We start from the raw sequence: 12263 nt of genomic DNA, 5'->3' as shown, positions 1-12263 counted from the left end.
TCAAGAATCGGCTAAAAAACACATCTCTTCCATCTTTATTTGACCCTCTAACTCTAGCACTCTCTATTCTAATTGTTTTTTTGTTTTTTTTAATGGGGAAAAAAACATGCCCATTTGTGCCCATTTTTAACTTGTACCCTATTCATTTACTAACTGCTTGTTTTCTTAAAAATAATAATAATAACACTAGCTTCTCCAATCTTTTTGTATTCTATCTATTTGTTTTCTTTTTATTTATTATACAATTAACAAAAGCAAAAAAGGCCTCTAACTAGCTTGATCTATTCTTTTTCTGTTCTATCTGTTTTATTTTTATTTTTATATAATTTATAAAATTAACAAAAGCAAAAAAGGCCTCTAACACTAGCTTGATCTATTCTTTTTCTGTTCTATCTGTTTTATTTTTATATAAGTTATATATATTAAAAAAAAAACTTGCCACGTGAACTACGTTGAGCTAACTGAGATTTGTTATGTTGAGATTTGTCGCTAGTGAGCGACACCTCGTGGTACCATCACAGAGAGGCTCAAAATCACTTTCCAGAACATTCTCATTCACCGTTCCTGGCTGGTGGAATGATCTTCCCACCCCTATCCGGAATGCTGAATCCCTGACCATTTTCAAGCGGCAGCTTTTTTTTTTTTCTTCTTTATTTATTCCTTTCCGTTTTCTAGCTTGTACTTATTTGAACAATGCCTAAAACTTGGTAGTTCAAGCACTTCCTGTGTCTGTTTGGCTTTTTAAGAAGAATCACTTTATGTATTCCCCAATTGTAAGTCGCTTTGGCTAAAAGCGTCAGCAAAATGACTAAATGTAAATGTTATAGCACTTGCATATCATTGCTCTTTTGTTGATTTTTATTGCTTCCATTGTCCTCATTTGTAAGTCGCTTTGGATAAAAGCGTCTGCTAAATCAGTGTTTCCCAACCGGGGTGCCGTGTCTGTGGAGAGCAGGGGTGCCGTGTAAAAAAACATTTTTTTATATTTTTAAATTGCTAAAATGTTCAAAAAAGCATCTATTATATAATATCCATTTCTGATGTCGCCAATAATTAGAGATGCACCGAAATTTCGGCTGCCGAAAATTAGTTCACCGCTCATTTTTAACTTGTACCCTATTCATTTACTAACTGCTTGTTTTCTTAAAAATAATAATAATAACACTAGCTTCTCCAATCTTTTTGTATTCTATCTATTTGTTTTCTTTTTATTTATTATACAATTAACAAAAGCAAAAAAGGCCTCTAACTAGCTTGATCTATTCTTTTTCTGTTCTATCTGTTTTATTTTTATATAAGTTATATATATTTAAAAAAAACTTGCCACGTGAACTATGTTGAGCTAACTGAGATTTGTTATGTTGAGATTTGTCGCTAGTGAGCGACACCTCGTGGTACCATCACAGAGAGGCTCAAAATCACTTTCCAGAACATTCTCATTCACCGTTCCTGGCTGGTGGAATGATCTTCCCACCCCTATCCGGAATGCTGAATCCCTGACCATTTTCAAGCGGCAGCTTTTTTTTTTTTCTTCTTTATTTATTCCTTTCCGTTTTCTAGCTTGTACTTATTTGAACAATGCCTAAAACTTGGTAGTTCAAGCACTTCCTGTGTCTGTTTGGCTTTTTAAGAAGAATCACTTTATGTATTCCCCAATTGTAAGTCGCTTTGGCTAAAAGCGTCAGCAAAATGACTAAATGTAAATGTTATAGCACTTGCATATCATTGCTCTTTTGTTGATTTTTATTGCTTCCATTGTCCTCATTTGTAAGTCGCTTTGGATAAAAGCGTCTGCTAAATCAGTGTTTCCCAACCGGGGTGCCGTGTCTGTGGAGAGCAGGGGTGCCGTGTAAAAAAACATTTTTTTATATTTTTAAATTGCTAAAATGTTCAAAAAAGCATCTATTATATAATATCCATTTCTGATGTCGCCAATAATTAGAGATGCACCGAAATTTCGGCTGCCGAAAATTAGTTCACCGCTCAGGTTTCACTTTCACGTGGTGTGACGCTCTGTGTGTTATCCCGCTCTATGCGTGTGTGTGCCCCGCTCCTACCTGAAAAACTAAAAAGCAATTTTTTTATTCGAAGACCTGTCGTTATTTTTTTATTTGTGCTATCATTATTAATTTCTTTATTTGTTCTTATTTTATTACTGACTGCTTACTTCATTTTTATTCAATTCAAAGTTTGAAATCAAGCTATCTTGTGCTACTGCATCAAAATTACCCCACTGTAAAATTAAAAAAACACTGAGTGAGCAAAAATTTGTGAGATAGCTAGTTACAATGGTAATTAAATAATGTTTACATATGTATAAAAGCCTACATTAAAATCGGTCATATAAATTGGTATCTTCATTAAAAATTAGCCTACTGATTGCCACCATTGATGAACAACATTTTTTAATAATATTAAAAATATCTGTATGACATTATATTCTGCAGCTCTTCCCTGTTGTACCGAATATCTATAATTTTCAAATTATCATATCGAAGTTAGAAATTCAAATATTGTGACAAAATTAATTTTGTAGGGTGCCACAAGTACTTCATTTTTATTCAATTCAAAGTTTGAAATCAAGCTATCTTGTGCTACTGCATCAAAATTACCCCACTGTAAAATTAAAAAAACACTGAGTGAGCAAAAATTTGTGAGATAGCTAGTTACAATGGTAATTAAATAATGTTTACATATGTATAAAAGCCTACATTAAAATCGGTCATATAAATTGGTATCTTCATTAAAAATTAGCCTACTGATTGCCACCATTGATGAACAACATTTTTTAATAATATTAAAAATATCTGTATGACATTATATTCTGCAGCTCTTCCCTGTTGTACCGAATATCTATAATTTTCAAATTATCATATCGAAGTTAGAAATTCAAATATTGTGACAAAATTAATTTTGTAGGGTGCCACAAGCTTGTTAAAATTTCCAAAGGGTGCCGCGACTAAAAAAAGGTTGGGAAACACGGTGCTAAATGACTAAATCCAGTTGGGGGCGGTAATGCACCTAAGCTGGTTTTCCAACCGCTAATAAACCATAGAAGAAGAAGAAGAAGACGAAGAAGCAGAAGCAACAGAAGAAGAAGAAGAATGAGGAGGACTAAAATGTGTTAAAAAGAAGAAGTCTGATCGGTGGAAGTAAATGAATCGTCGGATTGAAAGGAAGCTGCTTTTTTAAAACAATATTTCCAAGACTCAGTAATAAAGACGGTTCAGGTATGTGAACCGGTTTTTTTTTCACAGGAAGGTCACAGGAAAGCTCCAATAACTCTTTAGTAAAAATGAATGAAAATGAAAATGAAACGAAATTGCGCTGACTCATCACCATAATAAAAGCGAATTGACAAATTTGCATACTCCACGTGTCGGCAATCGGCGGTACTGTGTAATTATTATTATTTAATCTAATACATGTTTCTGTACAGAACTTAGTAATATTTCAAAACATACTGAAATGATTGTATACAGTGGAGAGACGTAATTAGGCGCAAATTTAGCCATGGAGCGAACACGGAGGGATTGTTATGTTAATAACAATAAATTGTTACGTTGCACTTGCATGGGGCCTGTCCCAATACACACACTTGCGTCTTTGCACTTGGCCACTTGTCTACTTACATGACGTATTTCCTGTATTTGGACCAAGTGTTCGAGAAGGCATGAAGAGTGTAGAACTTTTGATTACCAACACACTACATCATACAATTGTATATATGCAAATAACGTTTTTAAAGGGCTTTATTTACACATTCAAACTCGTACTCAACTTTGAAGTAAAATGTAAAGTAAATGGCTCCTTATAACCCCCTTTTAATAACACTTATTTTATTGTTTTTATTTTGCAGGTGATTGTAAGAAGATGGTATTGAAAGAGATTCCAACAGACAATATCACTCGCCCTTTGGGCCGTAACGAGGTCATGGGTTTACTCTTTCGCCTCACAATATTTGGTGCCGTCACATATTTTACAATAAAGTGGATGGTGGATGCTATAGATCCAACAAGAAAACAGAAAGTTGAGGCACAAAAACAGGTATCCTGTTTAATTTCAGTAGTTTACGGGATTTTGTAGAAATTGTGATTTTACAAAATTCTTAAATGTACCCCATTTTTATTTGTTTACTTTCTTATCCTATATAGTCCTAGCCACTTTTCATGTAGACTGAATATTCTAATGTCATTTTATTGTAATTTGTTCCATTGTTTGCCACAGGTTTGTTTAAGATAATACAAGTTAAGATGCCTTACTAAGTTGAACTTTAGGCAAAGCATAGCTTCACCAAAAACTGAAGTTTAATGTTAAGTTTTATTGCTGCCTCACAGGCAGAGAAACTCATGCGGCAGATTGGAGTGCAGAATGTGAAGCTTTCTGAATATGAGATGAGCATTGCAGCTCATCTTGTGGATCCATTGACTATGCAGGTGAGGAATTATATCACAGTGTGACTTTATTTACCAGTCCTTAATTGTCTCTATCACAGTCTACTTGTATATTTTAAGAGCTTATGCAAGTTACACAAATCATTCATGTGTGTCCACAGATTACATGGCGTGACATTGCAGGTCTGGATGAAGTCATAACTGAACTGAAAGATACTGTTATACTTCCGATCCAGAAGAGACATCTGTTTGAAGGATCCAGGCTTCTTCAGCCACCCAAAGGTAGGCACTAGGATGGAAATGTTTCCTGAAAGTGTTTATAACTGAACTCCACACTTTATTCTGAGGTGGTTTGCGTGTCGTCATCTCAGGTGTGTTGCTGTATGGGCCTCCAGGCTGTGGGAAAACTCTTATAGCCAAAGCTACTGCCAAAGAGGCTGGATTCCGCTTCATTAATCTGCAGCCTTCCACTCTCACTGACAAATGGTATGGAGAATCCCAGAAACTAGCGGCAGCCGTGTTTTCACTGGCCATCAAGTTACAACCTTCTGTTATCTTCATCGATGAGATTGGTAAATGCATATTTAGGTTTTTATATGTCCCTCATACACCCCTTTATATTGATATACTAGTAGTTATTAATTTTATGCTTTGCTTTTAAAGCTAGATCTGTTTAGCTTCATTGCACATTTATGGATCACTGAAAATCTGCTTTTGAACCTTAATCGGTTCATTTTACTCCTTTAAAGTCACATAAAATGGCAATAAGGTTCTATATATTTGTCATTTGAGCTTTTCACACCTGAAATAGTTAACCCTGTGTCATTCTAGTTTCACACCACATGATTTACCCGGTGTTAATCCTGGGAAGTCATAAAATGACATTTCACACAAGATTCCTAAACCCCAGGTTAATGTTCTTATTTGCATATTTGTGGTGTCAGTGTCATTGACCAGAACGCACCACACTACGTGTTTACATAATCACTCTAGCATTGGGCATTCTCATATTATATATTGCTTACAGTACTATCAAGTTTTTCAGAATAGACTTTTCGGACAATAAGTGTAAGAAGGAAAGAAAAAAACAAAGGTCTCTTCTTTACACTAATCTATGTGACATCTCAAACTCTGAAATGTTTACATTGTGCTGTGTTTCCGTGACTCTGTGGTTTCATTTCTCCCAGGTAAAAAGCAGGGTTTAGAACTACGATAACCCAGGGTTAAGCACAGTGTGAAAGGCCTTCTTTTGAAGTAACTTCTGTTCATCTTTATGTCTTAGATTCCTTTTTGAGGAGTCGTTCAAGTTCAGACCATGAGGCCACCGCCATGATGAAGGCTCAGTTCATGAGCTTATGGGACGGACTGGATACTGACTACAATTGCCAGGTACAATTAAGATTTTATTTTATTTTTTTTTGTGATTACTTGTTTGGTCAGTGACCCAAGATTGTGATTGTTTTCTGCACAAAGGTCATAATAATGGGAGCCACCAATCGGCCACAAGATCTTGATTCTGCTATACTCCGAAGGATGCCCACAAGATTCCACATCAATCAGCCTGTAAGTCCACTCCAAATATCTTTATAAGGTTTAAATTAAAAATGTAATTTTACTGTTGAATCGATAAACTCCGTAGTGCTTTTTATAAATTATCATTTGTCGTGTGTGTATTTAGAATATCAAGCAGAGGAAAGACATATTAAAACTGATCCTGGAGAATGAGAATGTAAGTATTTTATTAACTCAACTGAATGGCTATTGAAAGTTGCAAGTGCTGAAAGGATAATTTTTCCTTTTCTGAAGGTGGAGTGTGCTGTGGACTTTGGTGAAATTGCAAAACAGACTGATGGGTTCTCAGGAAGTGACCTCAGAGAGATGTGCCGAGATGCTGCTCTGCTTTGTGTGCGTGAATTCGTGCACCAAGAAAGGTAAGTAAACAAAGGGCTTCAGACTCGGCACAAAACGTATCAAGCTTTTTTTTTTAAACCTTTATCTGAAGTTTTGGGCTCTGTTGTCACATTTACATAATGTCTGGCATAAACAGTTTAAATCTGAATCATTGTGAAACTGATATACGCCGCGTCCTTATTAATTCTCCTCCATCCCATGACAGTCCAGATGAAGACTTCATCCGCCCAATCAGGCAGGAAGACTTGCAGAGGGCAATCGAGAAGATGAGGAAGTCCAAATCTGCTGGAGTGCATGAGGCATTTATGCATGTACCACTGGACTGAATGTGATGCTGCGGTTTTAAAAAAACAAAAAAACAAGAACCTAGATTTGGTGTGTTTCTCTTATTTGTGGCATATCGTCAAGTTTTGCAAAAGGGGGAACTCAGGATTTATAAATGGTTGAATGGAATCTTTTTTTGCACTGTAATTTCCATAATGCTTTTGCCATTCAATCAATGAGCCTTATTTAAAGAAACAAGAATGAATTTGAGTAAATCATGTGTAAAACCATTCTTAAGTAAATTGTTGCTTCAACGGGACAGTTTATAAAAGAATGAACGATTCACATTAAAATTTGTTCGGCTTGTTTCAAGAATAAGACCCATTGTGTTTGTCTTCATAGGTTTGCTTTGGCTTGTGTGGTTTTGTTTGTTCTTTAAAACCCTGTGAGAGGTTTGTGTAGATGGGCAACAGTGTAGTTACTATTTCCAGGCACCTATTATTTTTTACATCATCAACAATATGTAACCATTCAGCTGATTTGTGAGCACAAAAAACAAAGTGTGTTCATTAACACAATTTTAACTTGGATCAACTTCACCGGTTTGTTTTCCCCCAGTGAGTGAATGATTTGATTGAGATGCATTTACAGATTTATAAGCCATTTATATTGAATAAGATTAAAGCATTGAGTAGAGGTTATGTGATTGCATGTTGTATAGATATTTATTTGCAAAACCTTAAATATGCTTGCACAGAATATTTGGGGCCAGTGCCAAGCCGCTGCTGTTAGGTATGTACTTGTCTGTCAGGTGTTATTTTGGGGGGTGGAGTGGGCGAAGAAGACTTCAAAGTGGAAAGAAAAAGTATTCTCCTGGAGAAACCGGTCTATGGACTGAACAACCATTTTAGATTGCCAGCAATACAATTGTACAGTTGTATACAAGTATTTTTCAGTTATTAGGTTTTCTAATTCACAATAGTCTGCTGCTCTTTTCGGTCTAAATGTGTTTAGATGTCAGAATATGTTTGAAATGTTTTGTTTACACTGTAGAATAATTGAATGACAATTGTTTTGTCTTAATGAAGTTTATTGGAATGACTGCCCGATGCACATTACATCAAATACTGCAAGAAACAGTGTAAATCTCACAAGTTTGTACAAAACGTAGAAAGAAGTAAATACATTTCCTGTAAGAGAATAAATATGTTAGGTTGGTTTATTTAGAAAATGGTAAGACAATAAATATGCTCTTGTTCCTTCACATTGGATTCCTCAAGAGTTTCATGTTTATGCATTCAGCACAAACATTTCACAATCATGCATCACTCTTTACAGTAACTCGTTCATTTGGGAATGTAACAATGCCACATTTACATTAAGGCACACTGAAGTGCACTGCAAGACGATATTGTTAATGTCAAATACATCTGTGGCTGGTACTGAATGTTTTTTTTTTTTATTCTTATAAAGAACGTTATAGGATTATTCTGTATCCAGTGTTGGGGAAAGTTACTTTTAAAAGTAATGCATTACAATATTGCGTTACTCCCTAAAAAAGTAACTAATTACATTATGGAAAATTACTTTTTATGGAAAGTAATGCGTTACGTTACGTTTGCGTTACTTTTTAAATCTGGGCTGGGCTTATTTGTTTGTTTTTAATATAAAAAGTTGTTCTTTTACAAATGTAAAAGCCCTTTCACAACAAAAGTGAAAGGAATGAGCCTCAGGCTGAAGGGAAAGTGAATTCACATCTCTACAGTAGAGGGCGCAGCTCAAACAATTTGCATGAAAAATAGGACTCAGGAGAAGAAAGTTCAACACTACTCAGCAATAACAAAAACTAAACACAAATGTGTCATTTTTGCTTAGTATGGTTGAATTGGATCATCGAAGGTCAGCAGCAAAAACATTGGTTAATAAAATGGAATTAAATACATAAATGACATTGGTCTTATTTAACATTTAATTATTGCAGGTTTGTATAATGTTCTGAGTTTGCATTTGACTGTTTTTATTCATTTTGAGGAATACTCAATCTGTTCATATTTAGTGTAGAACTACAGTAAGCATAACGTTCACACAGCGCACACAACGCCTCTGCACATACTCCTGATTTCTCTCAATATGGCAACACAAGAGCTGTCAGTCAATACATGGGGGAAGAAAGTAACTGGAGTTACTTGTTTGAAAAAGTAACTCAGATATTTCCTTCTAAATTAAAAAGTAATGCATTACTTTACTAGTTACTTAAAAAAAGTTATCCGATTACGTATCTTGCGTTACTTGTAATGCGTTACCCCCAACACTGTCTGTATCTACAATGAGCATAAGATGTTCTCCACTGGTGGAAATATTGCCAAGACAAACACTTATCATAATCCAAATAAAGTGCCAGTTGAGGTAGGCAAAATATTGGTCCTATTACTGTCAGGCATACTTCGATCTGCTTGATCAGACTTTTAAGTCAATAACACCACTGAAACAGCAGTAGCTGTATAATTTGATCCATCTATGCTTTTATACAGGGTGATCTCAGGGAACATAATACACTGTATTTTAAAGTAATTTGCAGGGCATAAATATAGATAGCATTTATCTAAAAATGTGTAGTAGATATGAGTCTAATCAAGATTTATTATTTTTTAAATATTACTACAAAGTAGGACTGTAGTATATAATGCTTATTTCTGTCAACCTATTTCTATCAGTTCTAATGAAATAGAGCTTTACTGCATGTTTGCATACAGTTCCTTGTGTTCATTGGTCCTTCTGTAGAGAACTGTAGTACTCAGCTAGGACTTTCCAAGCTTTTGGGGCCATGAAACCATCAGGGGGGTTCTCCCCGCTGCGGGCAAGGCTACGCATTTTGGTCCCCGAGATGAACTCAAATTCAACATGTCTGAAAAACAAAAAAGCAGTTGACTTGAGCTTCAGTTTCAACAACAGTCTCTGGTGAAGCAGCTGTGAGCTGTTAACAATTCTTGTAAAAATTAGTAAAGTTTTATATATACAAATTGATGTAGTGTAGTGATTTTAATACTTATTCTGCATGAAAAATAATGGATAAAAAAATCTTCAAAATAAATAAAAACAGTAGACAGAAATATTTTAGGTGTTTTTTTTTTCTTCACACTAAATACTATTTAAAGCTAAATGTGACATTCATTATAATGGGTTTTTGTGACAATTGTTCTAGATCTATTTTAAAATTAAATGTTATAAGATTAAATGATCAATAAATCAAACTAATATATATATATATATATATATATTACACACAGTCAAACCAATGTTTATTCAGGCACTTTCAACATTTCTCACATTATCACAGTTTATCTGCTATAGTCTAGAAAATGGTAATAAAATATGACAAGAACTCGAGTTAAACTGTATCAGAACAAATTCATCTTGATAATGTCAAATAACGTTGATAGAAAGGTATGTAATGAGATCTATTTTAAAATTAAATGTTATAAGATTAAATGATAAATAAATCAAACTAATATATATATATATATATATATTACACACAGTCAAACCAATGTTTATTCAGGCACTTTCAACATTTCTCACATTATCACAGTTTATCTGCTATAGTCTAGAAAATGGTAATAAAATATGACAAGAACTCGAGTTAAACTGTATCAGAACAAATTCATCTTGATAATGTCAAATAACGTTGATAGAAAGGTATGTAATGGATTTCAATCAACCAAAAATTATTCAGCTGTTAAATTTAAGTTAATACCAATTAAATTAATTAATACCAAATACAAAAAAAAAAAAAAAAAGAATTTGCAAAAAAAAAACGTTCAAGTTCTTTAAAGTATGTTCATTTATACACTCAATACTTGGTCGGGGCTCCTTTAGCAGTACTTCAGCCGTGCCACACCTCACTGATGCTGTAATTTGTGCTTAAGGAGCCCCCACCTAGTATTAAGTGCATAAATGAACATACTTTAAAGAACTTGAGCTTTTCTGTTTTGCAAATCCTTTTTTTTTTTTATTATTGATCTTAGGAAATATTCTAATGTTTTGAGATGCTGGATTTTTGACTTTCATGAGCTGTAAGATCTAAACATAAAAATTAAAACAAAAACTTAAAACTTTCAAAATATTTTACTTTACATGTAATGAATCTGGAATATATGAAAGTTTCACTTTTTTTAAAATAAGTTACAAAAAATGTACTTTTTCACAATATTCTAATTTTTTTTTAGATGCACCTGTATGTATGTACAGTATGTATGTACAGTATGTATACATATATATATATATGAGAGAGAGAGAGAGAGAGAGAATTGCAGTTTATACCATTTCTATGGCCATGCAATATTAAATGTCCTTTTTTATCCTTTTATCCATTTATATTAAGTATCCTTAATATCTTGATTCTACATTAATCTGAGAACTCAATGTGTAAATATATTCATTATTACACATTTTCATGGTGCTTAAACCATTCTAAATATTTAAGTGCAGTCCGTAGGGCTGAAATGAAATATTTGCATACCTTTCCTTGTCATAAAAGTCCATGGCCTTCTTAACTTTGTTGTATGCAGCAACTCTGAAGGGAATAATCTCTAGAGAGGTGAGGCCTGGTGCCATGGTCAGCACTTTTCCACCGTGTGTGGGCTCATACAGGTCCTTCTTTGTCTCCGGATGGGGCATACCTGCTGGATCTCGTCCTACAATGTAAAAGTTGGCCCCTGCGATCATCCTGGCCCGACAATGCCACTGTACCTATAAGGACATACCAATTTTTTGTGCAATTCAGAATTGGTTCGACTCAATGTTTTGTACTAAAAAAGGTCGAAAATGGCTACAGAAACTGTTTTCTGTTTATTAAACGGCCTCTTTTTTTTTTTTTAGAGTAACAAAAGTCTGACCTCTGTAGGCCCAGCATACATCATGGGTGAGGGGAAAATGGCCACAATGGTGTTTTCTGGATCCAACACTCCTTCATCCAGAACAGCAGCATGCTGCTTCATGCGCCAGTCCAGCGGTACATCATCCTCTTTGGTCCAGCCACCCAGAGGGTGCAGCAGCAGCACAGGCTTTTTGTAGCCTCGCTCCAACAGACGACGCTTAGTGTCCTGCATCAGGAGCGCATGGCCGTTGTGCACAGGATTACGCAACTGGAATGCAAAAATGGCATCTGCAAGGAAAACACACAATTGGTACTTATAGAAATGAACTTGTATAAAAAAAGTTTAGGTTTAGGGGTAGTGTTAAATTTGCTACAGCAACATTATAGTGTGTTCCATCATAATAAGAGTATAGTAATTGTCATTTTTTCATGTGAAACTATTACATGTTTCACTTTTACCTGCTCTCATTTTTTTACATTTCTGTCTAAGCTCCCGTGGAGTGAGACGGTACTGGTCAAGACCATCATTCCAACTAATTCTCTCAAACACCTCCAGGTCTCCACCGGCCAGCCAATCACCACTCTCCATTACCATCTGTACGTAGTGTAAGGATAAAAGAAACTAGAATACTTTGATCTCCTGAGAGGCAAACAATGCACTGGCATCTTCAGGACACCCCACAGAGGGGTGGTGCGGGAAACGTCTCTCTCACACATGCATCTGTGCCTTTTCATCTCCTCCCTCCACTGGATTCACTCAAACTGGTCAAGAATATAATGTTCTAAATTAATGCAAATAAGATTTACAGTCATGTTTG

General features: G+C 34.9%; 2 protein-coding genes across 4 annotated transcripts in view; one reads left to right on the top strand and one right to left on the bottom strand.

Moving 5' to 3' along the window:
* Positions 1-3016: 3016 nt before the first annotated feature.
* Positions 3017-6676, top strand: atad1b (ATPase family AAA domain containing 1b). 3 transcript variants are annotated; one of them, XM_016270606.1, is made up of 10 exons: positions 3017-3230; positions 3860-4047; positions 4338-4436; positions 4556-4676; positions 4766-4966; positions 5677-5783; positions 5868-5957; positions 6073-6123; positions 6201-6325; positions 6511-6676. In XM_016270606.1, the coding sequence occupies exons 2-10, from the start codon at positions 3874-3876 to the stop codon at positions 6629-6631; spliced, it is 1089 nt and encodes a 362-aa protein (XP_016126092.1). In that variant the 5' UTR covers positions 3017-3230; positions 3860-3873; the 3' UTR covers positions 6632-6676. The 3 variants fall into 3 exon arrangements, with proteins under 3 accessions (XP_016126092.1, XP_016126091.1, XP_016126093.1); XM_016270605.1 differs by lacking the exon at positions 3017-3230 and adding an exon at positions 3668-3680; XM_016270607.1 differs by lacking the exon at positions 3017-3230 and adding an exon at positions 3702-3721.
* Positions 6677-9087: 2411 nt separating this feature from the next.
* LOC107584134 (bifunctional 3'-phosphoadenosine 5'-phosphosulfate synthase 2-like) overlaps positions 9088-12263 on the bottom strand; it is a 16070-nt gene continuing 12894 nt past the window's right edge. The window contains exon 12 of the mRNA XM_016270608.1: positions 9088-9474. Within this exon, the coding sequence (XP_016126094.1) occupies positions 9333-9474 (142 nt within the window). The 3' untranslated portion in view covers positions 9088-9332. The remainder of the gene's footprint in view (positions 9475-12263) is intronic.

The sequence above is a fragment of the Sinocyclocheilus grahami genome, unplaced genomic scaffold, assembly GCF_001515645.1.
Source record: "Sinocyclocheilus grahami isolate Dianchi unplaced genomic scaffold, SAMN03320097.WGS_v1.1 scaffold57.1, whole genome shotgun sequence".
Taxonomy (NCBI): Eukaryota; Metazoa; Chordata; class Actinopteri; order Cypriniformes; family Cyprinidae; genus Sinocyclocheilus; species Sinocyclocheilus grahami.
The sequence above is the reverse complement of the archived record's forward strand: the minus strand, read 5'-3'. Positions and strand labels throughout refer to the sequence as shown.

What these genes read in the sequence shown, in the direction of transcription:
- atad1b (XM_016270605.1), top strand. An exon ending in GATTCCACATCAATCAGCCT is followed by an intron (nt 5,958 to 6,072) that starts GTAAGTCCACTC and finishes GTGTGTATTTAG; the next exon opens with AATATCAAGCAGAGGAAAGA. An exon ending in TGATCCTGGAGAATGAGAAT is followed by an intron (nt 6,124 to 6,200) that starts GTAAGTATTTTA and finishes CCTTTTCTGAAG; the next exon opens with GTGGAGTGTGCTGTGGACTT.